Source organism: Pleurodeles waltl, chromosome 5, assembly GCF_031143425.1.
Source record: "Pleurodeles waltl isolate 20211129_DDA chromosome 5, aPleWal1.hap1.20221129, whole genome shotgun sequence".
In the NCBI taxonomy this organism is placed as follows: domain Eukaryota; kingdom Metazoa; phylum Chordata; class Amphibia; order Caudata; family Salamandridae; genus Pleurodeles; species Pleurodeles waltl.
Genome location: NC_090444.1, coordinates 517,827,080 through 517,846,073, shown reverse-complemented (window position 1 = coordinate 517,846,073; position 18,994 = coordinate 517,827,080). Strand labels below are relative to the sequence as shown.

Here is an 18,994-nt window from a genome sequence, read left to right as displayed (position 1 = left end):
GTCCCAGGAGAAAGGGTACCAGGAGAAAGGGTACCACTGGGATTACTAGTGTAGCCTTGAGCGAGGATTCCTCTGATGAGGATATCCTAGTTGCTTTTAACCAAGAAAAGAGCCCATAGGGTTAGTTGGTGATTCCTGAAGACACTTTCACCCCATGAAGATGAATGGAATCACAATCTCTGCCGTGAGAGACAGTTGTGCCAGCCACAACCTTGTGCATGACATGTTAACGTCCCCAGACCAGTTTTTGCTAGGAGAAACCAAAAGAGTAAGGGCTGACCCAGGTGAAGTTACTACTAGACTTGTGTCCTTGGTAACTTTAGAGATGGGGTGATGATTTCTTTAGTTGGCATAGGGTGGTAGTCAGCCCAGACCCTCCCTCCCCCTGAGATTGTCTCCTTGGTAATGACCTCCCAGAGGTTGGTCTTAGCCCAAAGGAGGTAGATGCCCAGTGCATTTCCCCACCCAGGGATCCTAGAGGTACTGCCATTAAGGTTAGGAGTAGTAGTAGTAAGAAAAGCAGGAAAGGATTGCAACTCTTAGAAACCTTTTGATGGCACTGTAATATGTTGATTTGTGGCATTGGTTCCTTCATGAAATTTTGATGCCAGTGTTCCATGAAGACAACGGGGGAACGTGTGAGGACAGTTTGAGCCATTAGTGTGTGCAGATATCTGACTGTGATTACTGCGACCTAACGAATGAATAAAGCTCACAAACCTTTTCCTGTGTGATGGTGTCTACATTTAACACTGCCGACAAGGATGGAATTCAAACCCACGCGTGCAAAGCACGTTAGCATCAACATTCCATGAGGGCACCAATGCCACAAGCCGCCAACAAATGTCAGTGCCATCATAAGCCTGCAAGTTAAGATACAACACAGTCCTTCTTTTGTCACGTTGTCTCGAATATAAATTCTTGTTAACCCCTCTGTTTCACTCATTAATAGTTAATTGAGAAAGAGAGATCCCTGACAAGATGAAAGGGTTTCTTTTTAGGTCGAGCCTACTAAACACCATCTGCTCCTTGTCGCAAGGCAGATTGTGGCTTATCGAGAACATAGAGGGGCTTGGAGCCCACCCATTATTTACCATTGGTTTTCTTTCTTTTAACTCTTATCTGCTTTTTGTGTGTGTCCCCACTTGTCAGTCTTGTGTTTGTAGCTACCATGCAGCATTGTCTCTTTACAGTCTCTTTGATAAGTTGACATCACTGCTTGCTTTTCAAGTACCACTTTTTCTTTTGTGTGCATCACTTCACTAAAGTGTGTGTGTGTGTGTGTGTGTGTGTGTGTGTGTTTTCCAGCCATCTCCCTTTGTGTTTGTCCTTCCCACTGCAGTCCAGGTTGTTCTGTTACCTGACTGCTTCTTTCTGCACTCCTACCTCTCCTACTTGCCTGTGTGTTTTTTGGCTCATTGCTTCCCTCCACCTGTGCCCTCTGTGTTGTTTTCCACCAACATATGTGTTGCTTTTGCTTCTGCCCTCCCCTGTTACTTTTGTGTCTCCTCCAGCTATCCCTTCCGGTTTTGCTTCCCTGTTCACCCCCCCCCCCCACCTTCTTTGTGCTGCCTCACCATTCACCCCGCCCTTCTCATCTTGCTTTAATGTCTCGCCTGCGCTTCCTCCTGCTGTCTGCTGCCCCCTCCCTCCCCATGTTGCTTTGTTGCTCCGTTGTTTCCCCCACCCTTCTCATGGGTAGCATGCCCACCCATGTTAAAATAAATTGCTTTGTACGTTTATAGTTAGCTACCTAACTTGGATCAGTAACTAAAGAGGAGAAAAAGCACCCACGTGCTGACGAAGGGACCTCAGTGACTGTGTCAAGGGCTTTTTGTTGTTGTTAGCTTTAGCCATTCTGCACAGCATCACAGATTCTGTGCTGCGTGACTAAAAACCACTGGCAAAGCCAAAATATCACAAATGTGAAACCTGTTGGCCTCCCAATGCTTGTTGCTTCTTCAGCTGCCCATTCCCTCTCTGCTCACAGTGTGGGAGGATACCTCTCCTTTTTTCAATAGCTTCTGCATGTCAAGCTGAAGATTAAACATCGAGGAGCTGTTTTTTGCTTTTAAGAAAAATAAAGAATAAGACCTGTGTCAACAAAACAAACAAAAAACGTAGGAACGTCTTTCCCTACCATTATTTTTCATTGTGACCTCTGTTCCACCAGTGTTGTTTCCCCCCACCCCTCCTTATTGAGGGTTTCCTGCTTGATATTCTGGCTAATGGGGACAAACAACCAGGACATACCTCTCCTGTTTTTTTTTTTTTTTTTTTAATTCCTTTCTCTCCTCCCGCACATCCAGACCAGCACAAATATGTTATGCGGTTTACTTAAGCCTGATACTTCTAGTATGTCAGACATAAAAACATGAACGATTATCATTTTGGCACCTCTACATGGGTGCATTTAGGAAACAATTACAATTTAAACTATAAACATTGTCTCTAATAAGCTGCTGTAGCTAGTATGTGAAGCATTATGAAAGATAAGTTGATACTTTGTTAAAATATGTTCTTGTGTAGTAGTTAATGAAGTATATTATTGACATGACTAATAAGTACAGATTTACACGACTATTATTGGGATCTTGTGGTTTGTGCAAAATTGGTGGTTTTATTGTTGCACTTCTTATATAATTTATATAGAAGAGATAAACCTATAAAGCAGTGTTGTGTTGAAAATTGACTTACTACCATTGTATCCTTATCAGACAGTTTTTTTGTGTGTTATTATTCTAGTGGTTGTGACCCAGATAAGTCAGTCTGTATTTGTGTGTGTCTATGACAAATAGAGGTAAAGGTATATTTTATGCTGGCTGAGAAGTCTGACAGTTCAAGTCAAGGAATTCTTGTCACAAGGTTTGTGACTTTGACTCAAGGTTTGTAATGCAGGACAAGAGAGTTCACGATTTTTACTGTGTGCACTGTGTTTTCAGAAGTTAGAGCATTCACATTTGCTAAAATGTTAGTTGTGAAATAGAGCGTTATATTTTGCACAATTTTCTTTAAAGGTTTATCTTATGTAATCATGGAGAACCGCTCCCACATCCATAGTTTAGCATGAAGGCATACAGTGTGTCCTAATTTTCAAGCTTCACTACATCTTTATTTGTATTTTTCAGCAGAGAAATGACATAAGGATGGCATTCCTGCCTGACTGGCTTCTCTATCCAAAAAGAAATAACTCCCCTACACAGATCTTCCTTAGTTGCTCAAAACTAGACCCTTCACACCCAACTATGCAGTTTGGGTTTTAGTCATACTCTGGTTACAACCTTAGTCTTGAGACCAAAATTACCATGTTATTGGCAAACTGTACCAAGAGTAAAGTAAAGGTGATTGGTGTGGGGGTTAGCAGAACATCAGTTGGAAGCTAAATAATGCAAATCTAGAGATAGCAAAGTGTTCCTCGTTTGGTGATATGTGGAATAGCATTCTAACCTGGAGGAACCGTTTTGCTATAGGTGAAACCAAAGTCAGTGCTGTTGTTGATGGAGTATGCAAGAGACGTTCAGCTGTAGTTCTGTTTCCAACCAGAAGGATTTCACAAGGGATAGAATCGTTGCCTCTCTTCCCCAGAGTCTAATCGAGACACTAAGAAAATACTTTTGCTGCTTTGAAGTGAAGTTGGGGGGTGGGGGCTAGACTTTCTGAGAGACGAGAATGTGCTTTATCCACACAAGAATGAAAGAACAGTTTATTCTGTGCTGTTGCGAGGATCGCTATCTGAAGTGTGAAATGCTCCTAAGATGGGAGACTGTCGAAGTAAAAGCCTGACCCGAGGTATGCCTTAGATGAGGTAAGAGAAGATCCCTCATCCATGCTTGCATGAGTTACTAAGAGAAGCTTTATCATCTCAAAGGCAAACAGCTGTGCCAGACGGCTTGCTTAAGGCACTCCTCCTTCTCCAGGTCACAGTTATTTCTGTGCAGGTTATTTTTGGCATTGGGGAAGTGATTGTCCTCTTAGTGTGGTTGCCACAAAAAAAAAAAAAAAACACATGACCACAAAGGTCTTGCCTTATTCTTATTTTCACCGCACACACACACTTTCTGCTACAAGAGCTGCCATGTGCTCTAGCAACCAAGGTCAGCAGCCAACCAAGTTGCAGAGTAACCATTGTATTTCTTCAACTGACTGTGACCTCGCACAGAGCTTGCAGTGCTTGTCCACCTAGAATTCCAACTGCATGTGTCTGTGACCCTCGGCATGTGCTCGTCAACACAACGCAGCTGCATGCCCATTTGACGGAGCAGTACAGTTGCCTTAAGCTGCTCCACAGAACGTTCTGAACTTTACCCCGCCAGCCCAGACACTGGACTTCTGCAACATATATTAGATTGCTTCTTTGATGGTGGATGTATTTGGGTGTGCTCAGGATACCCTTGTACTCTTTGAAGAGTTAGACAGTCCACATGTGATTGTGTTGAACATAATAGTTAGCAGCTGAATGAAATATTGCCTCTATGTTTCTCAACCTGGTTACTTATAATGTCTGTGTGCCCTTCTAGTGTTAACAGTAGCTGAACCTATGCCTTAACTGCTTGCCTTCACTATACCCTGAGAGTCAAAGCCTAAAAAGGAGGTTTTTAGCTTGTAGTAGTACCCGGTCCCTAAAGTTCCAGGTGCAACTCACATGTTCCCTAGACTCCAAGGAACTGGCCTGCCACCTCTGTCTATTTTTCTGCTAGGGATAGATTTGAAGTAGGATTTTAGCCTTGATAACAGGCTTAAAATACAAACATTTATTTTCTCAGTTTTGCTGAGAGCCCATCCAAAAATGGATTGTTTGCATCAAGAGTTTTATTCCTTAAAAACATTTCACAAGGTTAAGAAATATAAACAGTAGAGAATTATAAAGAAGAGTTCTATATTAGGCTATGCTTCCAAATATCACTAGTTCTTTATGAAGAGATTCCATTCTTCGCTTGTGATGCCATTAATGGGTCATTGCACCTTGTCCTCCTAGCCGGTGGGTTATAAATGGTGTACTATTGTGGGAGCTATTCTTAACACTTCAGTGTGCTAATATGGTCTTTATTTGCTTTCACATAATTTTAGGGAAAATGATTATCATTTACTGACCCTCGGATTGAAAAAATATTCTAAATTATTGTTGTGTATATCCATGATCATGTTCTCCATATTAAAAGAATCAAAATATTGCTGACCATAACTTCCTATTCATTACTACGAGTTTACTCAACTAAATTCTCTTACAATAAATGTCATCCAGGAAGACTGTCTAAGCAACCTGTCAGCAGATTACCAAATGCATTGTAGATTAGTCTTCAGGGGCGTGCAGGTGTAAATGTACCACAGTACCAGATGCCATAGGTGGTGGAGTTGTGCTGCCCTCAGTCTTCAGACTCTGGAATGGGTTGCAGCAAAACTCGGAGAGTGCCAAGTGGCAGCAGTACCTTGGTTGACACTAGCCAGATCTTATGGCTTGAAAATGGGTTTCTCTATGTATAATCCAAGAGGCAGCAGGGATCCAGCAATTTTATGTGGCTGTCTAACTCTCAGCAAGAAACGTAATACGTGCTGGAGTTTATTTGGGCACTAGAGCATGTGGGTTGGGAGCAAATACAGTAAAATAAAAAAGGCAAATCAAGAAGGAGGCATGTTGCAAGCTCACTTGCAGGGAAAAGAACTGGATTAGTTGACTAGTCAGACTTGGACTATTTGACTAATCGAATAGGATAAGGATATACTACTACTTTCCCCACAAAATCCTAATTTACCTGGGGAGATGGGGCAGGTTATTTACTGAAGTTGTGTTAGAAGCAACAAAACCATCCTGTTAGATTTCATTATTCACTTGAATAAAGTAATGAACAAGTCATGAATATCTACATGCTGTGCCAAAGACCAGTTTGTTATAGAAATAGTCTTAACAAGAAGACGTTCTTTAACAAGAGATTCACCATTGTGATGCTCACTGAGTGTATCTCCGAATACAAATGACATGGGTGCATTTTTCTGTCAAAAGCCTTATCTGTCAATAGGTTTCATTTTTGCGTGTTATGTTGGTGCAACAATGTTATGGTTCTTTCACAGTATTGCCTGTTCTGTTTGTGTTTCTGTCAGAAAACTCTGAGTTCTTTCAATACGCACTCAAAATTAAAGTGTTAGTTTTCACTTATGAATTGCAATCCCAATTAACAACGAAATATCGCTGACACAAAGCAAAATTATTTTTCATTGTTTGTCCAGCTTTTAAACTTTCCTACGGTTTCAAATCAAAGAACAAACTGTATGCTGGAACCTGAAGAAAGCGAGAGTACACCTTGTCTACCACCCTTAAAAAATGAACCAAGAACAGTTTTGTGCCCGAGTTGATAAGTTGAAGACTTCTCCAAAGATATGCAGTCTTCTCCTAAGAACTGCCAACAGCTGAAGAGCATTGTTGCTGAATAGAGAGCATTTTTTTTTAACTTGGGGTTCAGTGAAAGTGGCCGAGAATCTCAGCTCTTGTGGGACCACAATTCCAAAAGGATCTCTTCTTACTCAGTTTCAGGAGACTAGATACTGTTGTTGTGATTTTTTGAAAAAATGAAGCTAATGAACCTTTTACAGGTAATCTTGGTGGGGCAGAATACCTGAACAGGGTGACAGTACAAATACACAAGGAGATATAAATGCACATCCACTGTAAAATTATTCCACAAGGGGGATGCATAAAATACCAGTGTTTATTCAGGTACATTGTGTGTGAATATTATTTTAATGTGTGTACGGAGGCCCATATTTTGAATGCTATAATGTTGCCCATGGCTACTCTACATCACAATGTGTTGCCGAGCCGTGAAAAAATGTGCATGGGATGTTGTCAGTGTTGCTTCAAGTGCTGTCTTAGGGAAATGGAGCATCAGCCCCCAGTTCTGTGTTGGACCATGTTAAGCCCTTTCAGCAAAACTCCTGATGTCAGTGCCTTTTGTCTGCTACCACAGGGGCTTTGGAGACTACTACATTTAAAACAAAACACCTTAACTGACGTAGGAAACTTGTGGTGAGGGATAAGGGAAGATGTATGTGTGTTTTGCACGATGTGGTGTTTTGACCTGGTAGCTGTGACTGGAACTACCGGAAAAATGTTACCACACTGTTGCGTAGTTCTAGGCGATGGCTTAAATGCATGTTGATAAGTCTCGTTGTTAACAATTCTGCAACTATTGGAGCATGTTTTAATACAAATCTTGCATTATTGAGCCAGGGGTTGAAGAGCTACTCAAAATTAGGTGCTAGCGCTTGATTAATTAGATCTGACTTCATGCTTTGCAGCACCGCATTGAGTTGTCAATTTCAACAAATTGTCTTTTTTTTGTTTCATAAATTTGGGGCTTAGGTTAGTGATAGTAAAGGGTCCTGATTTTTAAACTAACAGTTGCCTAAGTGTAACACTGCCGATTGGTAACTGGTTTTTTTAAGCATCTTTAATGAGAGGCGCCTCATTCTTCACTCCTGATTACACTGACAAATATGTAAAGTTTCAAGTTTATATAAAAATATAGAGCTATGATATTCAACTCCAGTATTATCTAATGTCTGCCTGAAACACCATGTACCCAGTACCTCAGTTGGGAACGATGGGATTCAATCCCAGCCTAGGGGCGCTGACTCACATGAGGTATGGCAGCCAATTCCCTAGCGGATCCTTGCTCATCGTTCCCTACTATAAGCCTTCAATTTGAAACCTGGAATTCATGTGATCTTTGCAAACTTCAGGAAACTTGGTGTGTAGTACCAATGCACACATCTGGGTGTACAGCATTTTTCTGCCCAGCCATTTCTCGGGGTCGGGACAGCCTGCAGGTGGTTTAAATACATGGATCAAGAATTTGCTAGCTTGTTCTATCACAAGGGTTGACGTAAATTCCTTGGACATTTTTGAGGTTGTCACTTGTCAGGGGTGTTTTTTCCTACTACAGTTTCAATGTTTATAATAGGCCGCATGGGGCAAATAGACCATCTTGCACTCTTAAAAACTCTAGAGGATGCCATTGACTCCCTTCCTCATAACAACCACGTAGTTGTTGCTGGTGACTTCAACGTAACCTTTGAGCCCTTGGGCTCTAGTTTGCTCAGTATAACAAAGGAAGCTGGCATGGGGTATTTCTCAGAGTTGGAACCTGTTAAAAGGTGCACGGTGGCTCTCAGCCAGCTGATGGGCCCATGTCTTCAACTCTGCCTCAGAGCATGAAATGGCAGGTCCATCGCGGATCATAATGGTGCCTTCACTATTAAGCGTCTACAGTAAAAATCCTGTATCGATTATATATTTTTATCTATACAGTTATTGCCTTCCCTTATAGACCTGGTGGTGGTTGAGTGCCATAACACTGACCATAATGTTCTTAACTTGACCTTTAAGGGGTTTGGGCCACTTATCCATCAGGATTGTATCTCCAAGTTACCAGGAGATTTAGACCTCTTGAACGACAAGCAGGCCCTTAAATGGGAGTCTTTGTCTGTAGGGACTCGAAGGTGTTGGCTTTGCTCTATGGGCAGGTCACTGACACCCTAGAATTACTGACTTCCATTGGTTCGTGTGCCCCAGATTTTGCTCTTGCTTCTAACTCCCACGTAAAACTGTTTATCTCTCTCCAAAGTCTCATAAGTAAGAATGCAGCAAGGTTACTAAACCCCATTCTTGCTTTCTGTGGTTTGTTCTACATTGTAGGAAGGCAAGATCCACTCTTATACAAACGCTAAAAGTGGGGAATAGAATTGACATTCCTGGGCTAGGAAAACTCATATAGATGCATTGTCACAGGCTAAATCAGCATGGGAAAGTAATGTCTGGTAACAGCTGCTAGAGCAGGGGATAGTAAATCATTTTAGTATATAGTTGCCCTTGGCGTTCATTATTCTACTTCACAGTGGTTTATAACATACAACCCGAGACCTCAGTGAACCATTTCCAGAAGGCCTATGAAGCTAAGCCTAGTTCCACATGCAGTGATACTGAAGTACCTTTCAGTCCTTTAGGGAGGGAAGGCACTACGTTGACTCCCCAATTCAAAGATATCTTGGAGACAGTGTAGCTGATCCCTCTCCATAAAGCTCCTAGCCCCATTTCCAACCCTGAGGACCTGTTACTATCGGAACCTCACATTTGGGCCACCTATTTCTTCCTGCTGTTTCGTTCCGTCTTGGAAGGTTGCCCGATCCTGGTACCTGTAATAATCGGAACCTGACATTTGGACTGCCTATTTCTTCTTGTTATTTCGTTCCGTCTCGGAAGGTGGCCCGATCCTGGGTTCTTGGCAGTCTGCTCGGATTGTCCCAATATTTAAAAAGGGATAGGAAGATGATCCCGAGAATCACATGCCCATCAGCCTGATTGACGCATCACAGAAATTATTCTCCCATCCTATTCTAGGGAAATTGACTGACTGGATTCAGGAGAATACTATGATGTCAGATATGCATACTGGATTTAGGAGCAGTGTTAGTACTGTTGACCAGATTATACAGTTTTGTAGCATATTTTTGGAAAACTGCAACCCTATACTAAGGCCACTTATATCTGTTTTTTGTCAATTTAAGATCAGCCTTTGACTCTATTCTGAGAGATAAGCTGCGAGAGGTCTTGAATTAAATGGATAACATCTTATCTGTTCTAGTTAGGTTGCAGCTTCCAGCACTGCCGTTTTAGATATTGGAATAATGGAGAGCTCACGGACCCCTTCAAGGTCATGACTGGTGCCCAACAGGGGAATGTGCTGGCACCTACGCTATTCACACTTTACAATAATGATCTAGCAAAGGAGCTTGACCTCCCTGCAATGACGCACCTAAATTGTATAAAATCTCTTTGGAGATCTTTGCAGACAATGCTCTCTTAATTTCCAAAACTCTGCGTGGCCTGCAGGTGGTAGTTAATTGCTTCTTGAGGTTCTGCAGTGCCTGGGGCCTCGAGTGTAATATTAAAAAAACTAAATTTATGGTCTTCAATCCTTATAAAGCAGAGAGGGTTAATATTTTGGTACAGAGTGTGCCCTTGGAGCAAGTTCAAGAGTTTGTGTAGCTTGGGTTATGTTTAACGCATAAGATGAGTTGGTCCAAGCACATTGGCAAGAGTTTGTTGAAACTTGTGCAAGAATTAGGTGCAGTGATTAAAACGCATTAAAAAAAAAGTCCAGGCCTCCCCCTTGCCCCAACAGTGGAGATCTATGGCCTAAATGCAAAATCCTCAGTTTTGTGGTGTTGAGCTCTTGGGCTGTGTGAGGGCCGATGACCCGGTCAAGGCTGAAAACAGGTTTGTTAGGAGGCCCCTCCAATCTCCTGCAGAGTGCTCCTCACCTTCCTCAACTTATGGATATTGGTATATACCCATTTAACTTAGTCGGATGCTCTGACCCATCATGTATTGGCATAGGCTCTGGTCCACAGATGAGCTGGATTCTTACAGAACCACAATCAAGGTGCTTTTAAGAACCCTGGGTTGTGAGAGCATCCCTTGGTTTATATACTTTAAATCCATGCTTTATGAGATTGGCTTGCCCTCGCTTTTTGGACAACCCAGACAAAGCTATGTCAGTCTCTCGCTCCTCGCTCAGAGAATGCTTAAAGGAGCATCTTTGGCTGTGAGAACTGAAGGGGGGGGTGAAGGCAGGGAGCTTAACTGACCTGTTTTTAGACATCAGTATTACCACCGCAAATGAATAGCTGCTTGATATTGTTCCAGGATGTATCCCTCTACAACCATATTTCAAATGAAAGTATGGGGTATTTCCTGTGAACAGCTTTTGTGCCAAATGGGGTGGGAAATATTGCAGTAGCAGCAAGTGCCCCATCTGCACTTCAGTTGATGAATCTCTATACCACCATGCTTTTTTCTGCCCCACTTATGCACTCCCTTGTAAATCAAGCATTTGCAATGCAATGGGCCTCACATATTTCGAACAAGTAAATTGTCAGCTTTTGAAAACAGCGTCCACGAACAAAAACAAAACAAAAGAAAACATGAGAAAAAACGGACAAAAGACGACTTGATAAAATAAAGTTAGCTTTAAAAAATAAAAGTTTACAATTTTGTGCCAGCTGGGCACGTTTTTGCCAGTCACAATCTTTCAGTTTGCAGGGCACTCAAAGTTTAAAAGAACAAATAGTGCCTCGATCACGTCGGGAGCAGCGGACTGCCACTAATTATGTTGCATCAATAAATGCTTGATCCCTGCTCCACACAGAGAAAAGGAAGTGATGCCAAACGTGCCTTGACGAATTATGAGGCTGTAAAGAAGAGTGCCACGCAAACCAACAAATGGAGAGCAACAGACGGGCTCCAAGCCCTGTACTAAACACAGCAGACTCTTGTACGCGAGACTCATGCAGTAGCGCTTGCACCTGCAGGCTTGACCCTAAAAATGGGTCGTATCCATATGCAAGTGCTCGGGATTCACCCATTTTGGCCCTGTATTACATATATTACGCACTGACACGAGCCTGATTGTTATTGCAGTGACTACATTTTTAAATACTGCTTGGCTTATTCGCAGCCATATCGCGTGTAGTCGAAGGCACGATACATGTTTAACAATACCGGTTGATCCTTTATTATAGTACTTTTTTGCATTTGCACTTAATCTCATTTTTATCTGATCGTGTCTCTATTTTACCCCTTTTATCATGATCTTATGACTTAATGGATTTTGTGGAACTTATCATTGTCAGTGTGTTTAATAAGCCTAAAGCCGGTTTTATTATCTAGTTTGCCCTATTTTAATGTATCTATTATTTTTCTCAGAGAGATGGCGCTAGCACTTTGCATGTGTTTGTTGACATCACACATTATATTAAGCTATCGCGTTGTTTTTTTTAATTTTGTATCTATTGGTACTGTAGTTTATGGATTGATTTATCCAAAATAAACAAATAGTAATAACAATATAAAAATATAAGAATGCAAACCGAGACATGGACATGCCAAAACGCCGTCAATGATGAGTAGCTTTTCATTGTCCTTGAAGGTTACCCTACATTGTATAATTGTGTTGGCTTGAGATATATTTAATGTAAAATGCGAATAAAAAAATTGTAACATGTTTTTCTCATGGGTGATTGACTATCTGTTGAATTTGTCGTAAGTGTCAGTAGCGGACCGATGGGGCTAATCGTATTTTAATTACAGTATCCTAAAATACATTAGAAAATGTATGAAATATGTCCAGGGAATGACTTCTTATTTGATGGAAATGATATGATGAGTGATAAGTACGCTTTGGATAGCATGTAGGGCTGGCGTACAAACCAGGCTCATCTGTTATAAAAAAAAAAAAGTTTTCACACGGCATGTTTTTTAAACTGCGTGGTTTTATTGACTACCATGGAGTCAAGGTAGATTAGTGAATAACGGTGAAACGACTCAATAATGCATGCTAACTTCGCTGTGTCAGCAACTGATGTAAGTTATGTTTGCACAAAAGGTTAACATTAATAATTGATTATTATGCAGATAGGCGATTTTCTAGCTTGTATTTCAGAGTGAAAGTCAGTTGTAAAAATCTTAATCGGTTGAAATGCTCTGATCGTTTAGCTGTCTGTCTGGCAGGCTGGGACCAGGGTTCACTGTTTGCTAGCTAGGTCAATGGGATGAAGTTTCGAAAGGTGCAGTGACTCTTTATTGTCAGCAGATGGTGCTCAACGTCCAAGGTTTAGTTTTAAAAAGAATTATTAAACATGCACTTCTCCAGACTGTCCCTTAACTGCGCTGCAAGACAAATCACTCGCGAAGAAGTTTCTGTATTCTGTCACTGGCACTGTGCAGTGTAAAACGTATTGCGCTCCGGCTTCTGTACGGTCCCCACGAGTTTGCAATATGCTTGTGTGTTGAATGGCTTCCATGAGGCGTGTGTATTTAACATGTTTGGGAGCGAATAATATTTCGACGAGAAATGCTTTTACGTAGAAGTTAATACTGGCAAAAGAACTAACGGTTTGGATGAAGTGAATTCAGGAAGAAATTGTGGATATACTCAGTGAGCAGTGAAACAAACGCATACGAGCAGAATGACACGGGGACACGCAAATAAAGGGCCTCACTATGAGTCTGGAGGTCTTCAGACCGCCACATTATGATCGTGGAGGAGCCACCCCAGTCCAACCGCCGACAACGCCAGGCTGACTCCCGGCGGTTGTAAACCACCAGGACAGCACCTGGGGATTACAAGCCCCCATATAGTCAGCCTTGGAAAGGCTGGGGGTTATCATGAGGGCTTCAGAGCCTGTTGCTGACCTGAGTGTGAAACCTGCCCGCCACTGTTCTGTGCCATGTTCCTTGTGGGCTGTACATGGCAAGGATGTACAACAGTTGAACCTGACTCCTAAGCGCTCGTATATTTTAAAAGAACAGCCTGCCTAATGTAATAATCTATTCAGCCTCGATGTGCTACAGACATTTTCAGCTTTGGAACTGTCAACCAGCAAATGGTGTTTAGCGAAGATTTATTGTATTATTAGATGTCTGTTCTTTATATAGGTTACAAAAGGGAAAGGCTGTGGCATTGACAGTGTTTTTGTCCTGAATTCTTGAGCGTGTGAGCCTTCAGGATGAAGAAGTCCACAGAGAGATTAACATTCTAGTATACAGGATGCGACCCATCATGCAATTGACTCCTTGAGAGCCCCTACAATCCTTTTGATTACCTATGTTAAGAGAACATATGTGGTACCAACAGTTCTTTGCTGATAAAAGAACTAGATGGGCGCACTAGTAAGAAGGCTTCGAAGCCAAAAAAAAAATGGTTTGTAACAAAAACTGTAAGGAAAACCTTCTGATCTGAGCCTTTAGTATAAATGAGGGATGGTTCCCCTGAACAACTCTACCCGCATGTCAGACAATGTCTGTTAGAAGAGCAAGGTTGCAATTGGTTTACCGTGTCATTTGTTTAGCTTTACAGGAGGCCATTACGTTGAACGTATTGTGAGCCACCATAGCTTTGAGAGTGGACTGACCAAACTGAAGACTTGAGCAGCACATCCCACTGATCTAGCTATTTTTTGTCATTAAAAACACATTGTGTAAGTTCCCCAAGGGTTATGGTTACTACAACATAGACTATATAGGGCCAACTCAGAATGTGTAAACTGGTTAGATCAGTGGTTCCCAACCTGTGGTCCTGGGACCCCTGGGGGTCCGCGAAGCCTCCTCAGGGGGTCCGCGACTGCTTAAAAAATAAAAAAATATTGACAAATTAGGTCCCAATCATACAGTAATGACTCAGTGGGGGTCCCCGAATTCCAATGATGATTCAGTGGGGGTCCCTGGGTTCCATTAATGATAAAGTGGGGGTCCACAGAAGTCAAAAGGTTGGGAACCACTGGGTTAGATCATATAGCAAAGACGTAAAGCACATACTAACTTGTCGATTACTGTGTTTGAAGCCCTTTAGAGGAATCCTTTTTACTTACTTCTCTACTGGCTCTTTGAGAGTTATGCCTTGGCCGTCAGTATAATAACAATGTTACCCTGTGAAAAACCCCTGACTACCATTGGTCTTGATAACTTTGTAAATCTGTTCTACATCTGTCAATATGTCCAGAGAAATACATCTCTAATAGACTGGGTCTTCAAAATATAAGAACATTAATAGATTTGAAGTGAATGTCTGTCTTTGGTTTATCATTTGGTAAACTCTACTTGCCATCGATAATTGCCCACTGCAACAGCAAGGTGATAGACGGAATGTTTTGATAATTCGCAGCCGCTGACTGTCGTTTTTCAGCCACTGTGACATTCTAGACAGAGGCCTCCTTATGAAAATCAGTCTTGATTCTGCTCCAGTAGGAACATTACAGCCCGAACTCCTAGACCAGTCCCCCTCTACATGGTACCACAGACTCATTTCGACCTACTTAAGTCTCATCTGTGAGGCATAGTTTAAGTCAATGACACAGTGAGCACGGGACCCACGTTTGAGCATACCCATTACACTTAGGGCGCCTAGTGCAAAAACAGCCTGGTGATGGAAAGGAATGCTTGAATTAATCACAGCTGTGGGCAATCGCTCTGTGCTGTATTTCAGTCCACTGTTTTTCACCCACTGTGCTATTCTAGACAGAGACCTGCTTTGTGCAAATCAGTTTTGGTGTTGCTCCAGTGGAGCCCAGTATTAGCCAGGCACCCCTGCTAAATTGTCATTTTCTATTTTGTTTCAGCTTTACTATACAATCAAGAATCTGGGTGATTCAAAATGAATAAACTTTTAGATTCTTATTGATGTAACAGTTCAGGCACTAATCATGCCTATTATCTGATTGCAATTCTGTTGATAAAAATCTTTTTGTGCATTTGTGAATCTGTTTGGGAAAATAATCTTTTGACCACTCTAATCTTATTTCTCAAGAAAATGATCAATTACACACCTGTTGTGGAATGGCGGTCCAAAGACTATAAAGTTGCAATTATAAAAAAATGTGTCTGCTTCATATGGATGATTGGAAAGGGTAGCGGGGTTAGTAGTGCGTTAGATGACCGTTTTATGGGCTGTAGGGGATGATGGGAAAATGAAGAGTCTTTGTGAGCATAAAAGCTCTTCATCTGGGATGCTAATGTTTAACACTTGTTTTCTTTTCTGGGCTGTTGACCTTTGAGTAACTGGATGAATTCCGAACTTTAATAAGAGAGATACATTTGTGTAACAGCTGCATTTCTACCTGCACTCATATACCAAACACACACTTCTGTGAATCATTTTAATCTTGTTCAATCCATTGAGATTTCCTTTGCAAGGCTGCATTATCTGGGCAATGCCATAGAAGGGGAAGTTGATATTTTGCAGGGTTCAGTAAAGTATCAGTGATATCAAAATGTTCAACCACATTATGAGTTGTTATTTGTATTTAATGTCTTTTGTTTCTCTGCTTTCATGGGTAAGAGTATTTTTGTAAGCAGTTAACTTTAACTAAAAAGGTAATAATAATTACTATACAAATCTTATCCTTTGTAGGTTAAAAACAAAGCACCAGCAGAGGTACAGATCACAGCAGAGCAACTACTCAGAGAAGCCAAGGAGAGGGAGCTCGAACTTCTTCCTCCACCTCCCAAGCAAAAGATCACAGATGAAGAAGAACTGAATGACTATAAATTAAGGAAGCGAAAGGCAAGTGCTTGGTGAATGGAGCTTTGACAAATATTTGTTGTATAATTTAAAATGGGGACTCGAAGACACTTGTAGTGCTGGTGTATTGTGGAATGTTAATTTCCACAGCTTTAGTTTGCTGATGAAACAATGATTTGATTTCCAGACGGAGTACACCAACACAGTATAGTTTTCATTCAGGTTCGATGGCAGATGACTTATGTCTGGCCTAGTTCACCAGTAATGGTGTCCAAACAGCACAATAACATGGTCCTGTTGGGATAAGATTTCAGTAAGCAAAGCTCCTTAAGTGCCTGTTGTGAGGAAACCAGCAAGATGAAGACATTAAATGAGAAAGCAAGAGGTTATTTAAATCTGCCACATTTCCCGCTGTTTTTTTTTATCATGACAAGAGATGGCTTTGCTAACAGGAAATCAATTAATATTTCAGGGTTGTGCTGTATTGTTTGACTAGACCCAATCATGAAGGAAATTTCCTGTTAAGCATGTTGCTTCCACACTTTGTTTCAGTTTTAGAGTGAGAATCCCCGGTCTTTGAGTACATTTTAGAGATTCGGTGTACCTAAATAGTGTCCCCCTCTTAAATCAGGGTCATGTAAATACCAGAGTTTTTTTTTTTTGCGTTGGTAATACTGGTAAACTGACTGTTATCGTCCCTATATAATCCCACATCTTGAAGCAACAGTTATGGAACGAACGATACAAGTGGTCTTTACTGAAAATTAGTTCATTCTTCTCCAAAAGTCCAAAACACTGCATGAACTCTATTAAAATTGATTCAGTTGGCTACCATATTAGGTAAATATTTAATTTAAAAACACCCCTTCCCCTATCATACCAACGTCGCAGCTCCCTACCTTTGCTGAAAGACCTCTAAAACCTAGCCATTTCTCTAGGCTGAAAAAACTGACATTAGTTTAGATATAGACATTTGATGTCAAAGCCCCATAGCTCTTGCATGTTAGCCTCTTCCACTACAGATTGCATCCACCTCATTATCTGCTGGGAAACCCTAACAATCTTCTTCACTGATGGTTTGTTGGAGGAAAATGTGGCTACCCAAAGTGCTGTTGCTAGTTCAGGGATTAAAGTTCTGTCAGGATGGGCGGTGATCGTTATACCTTCCAGGAACATGAGATCTGTAAGTCGAATGGTGTGAATGTAGTTACAATTACAATACATTAGGCTTAATTTCAGAGTGTAATTCTATTGTTCTCTTTGATCTCAGACCTTTGAGGATAACATAAGAAAAAACCGCACTGTTATCAGCAACTGGATAAAGTATGCACAATGGGAGGAGAGTCTCAAGGAAGTTCAGAGGTAAGTGTTTTGCATTTGGAGTTGTGTTCATTTAAATACTGTCCTGGTTTTCATAACTCTTTAGTTATATTTATATAGGAAAATGTTTATTTAAAGGATATTGTGAGATAAATTGTCTAAACTGTCTTTGTTTCTCTTCTTATTTACACCCTCAAATCTTGTCTTACAGGGCCCGGTCCATATACGAGCGGGCTCTCGATGTGGACTATAGAAATATCACCCTCTGGCTCAAGTATGCAGAAATGGAGATGAAGAACCGCCAGATAAATCATGCTCGCAACATCTGGGATCGAGCAATAACCACCCTCCCTAGGGTCAATCAATTCTGGTAAATCATGCTTGTGTTGATACCGGTAGCTCCCCATAGCATGTGCAGCTGGTGGACCCTGTCTAAAACCATGCTCTCTCTCTCTCTCTCTCTATATAGATATATATATATATATATATATATATATATATATATATATATATATAGTATAGTTACACTGTTTTGTGACCCCTGTTTGCACTTGTCATACATTGTGTTTTTTTATTTTTTTATTTATGTAATTCTTGTGTCGTGCCCTCTGTTTGCACCTGTCATACATAGTGTTTTTTTAATTTATGTCATTCGGTAGACAAAACGTTTTTAAATGTATGCTCTTACTTTTCTAAAAGACAGCGAACCATCGTAACCTAGTAAGAGCGTACAGGCATTTCTAGAACATCAGCTGGAAATTCTATGGGAAAAAAATGATGTTTGCTATTTCAGGCTTCAATAGAAGTTATGTATTGAACTTACATTATGCACTTATGCTATTTGATCAACATTGCAAGTGGCCTCAAGTACAGCTTATTTTTTAGAGGGACACTAAAGAATATGTGATGCATGTTCTTTTGGAAGTGTATAGTAAAGAGAGTTTCCCTGAAATGTTAATTATGGACAACATGGTCCGACTTGCCTCTGAAGTTGTGTCTGAATTTCTGCCAAAATGTATTAAACAAGTCAATGCAGCTTCCTATGCTCCCTGGTGTAATGACCAAGCTGAACAACTGAACCTATATCTAAAAGTAAAAAGCAGTTTTCTTTGTAAGACCAAGACCCTAGTGATTTGAGTGCAGTTGATTTTACATAAAGTTCAGTTGTGCGGATGGCAGTGAAAGGAGAGTGAGGTGTGACTCTTCTAAGCAGAATGATGCTGTCCTTGAATCCACTTCTCGTAGAAGCACATCAAAGATGGAATTGGATTCTGAAAGAGGAAGTGTTAAGGATTTGGCAAGAATGTGTAAAACGTCATGGAGAATGATTCACTAGTGAGGTAAATGAATCTGTTGTTTTCTCCCCATCTTTTCTTTATCCAGTAATTCCTTTTGTCTAGTTAATACATTTTTAGGTTTCGTTTGAAGGGAAACAATGTATTGTAGATTGTTGCAGTGCTTTGTATTGCATTTCTGTAGAGTATGGTGCTATTATGTGTAAATGACAAGATTTCTTTCTCTTGTTTTTCCTCCATTGTAAATGTGGTTTGCACATGTTTGCCATAGAATAATAGGTCTCCAGGTTATTTTATTCATTAAGTCTG

At 40.9% G+C, this 18,994-nt stretch overlaps 1 protein-coding gene across 1 annotated transcript in view; it reads left to right on the top strand.

Annotated features, from left to right (window-relative positions):
* The window catches only part of CRNKL1 (crooked neck pre-mRNA splicing factor 1), a 101,812-nt gene that overhangs the window by 8,693 nt on the left and 74,125 nt on the right, over positions 1 to 18,994 (top strand). The window contains exons 2-4 of the mRNA XM_069234341.1: positions 15,960 to 16,112; positions 17,341 to 17,432; positions 17,602 to 17,760. Of these exons, the coding sequence (XP_069090442.1) occupies positions 15,960 to 16,112; positions 17,341 to 17,432; positions 17,602 to 17,760 (404 nt within the window). The remainder of the gene's footprint in view (positions 1 to 15,959; positions 16,113 to 17,340; positions 17,433 to 17,601; positions 17,761 to 18,994) is intronic.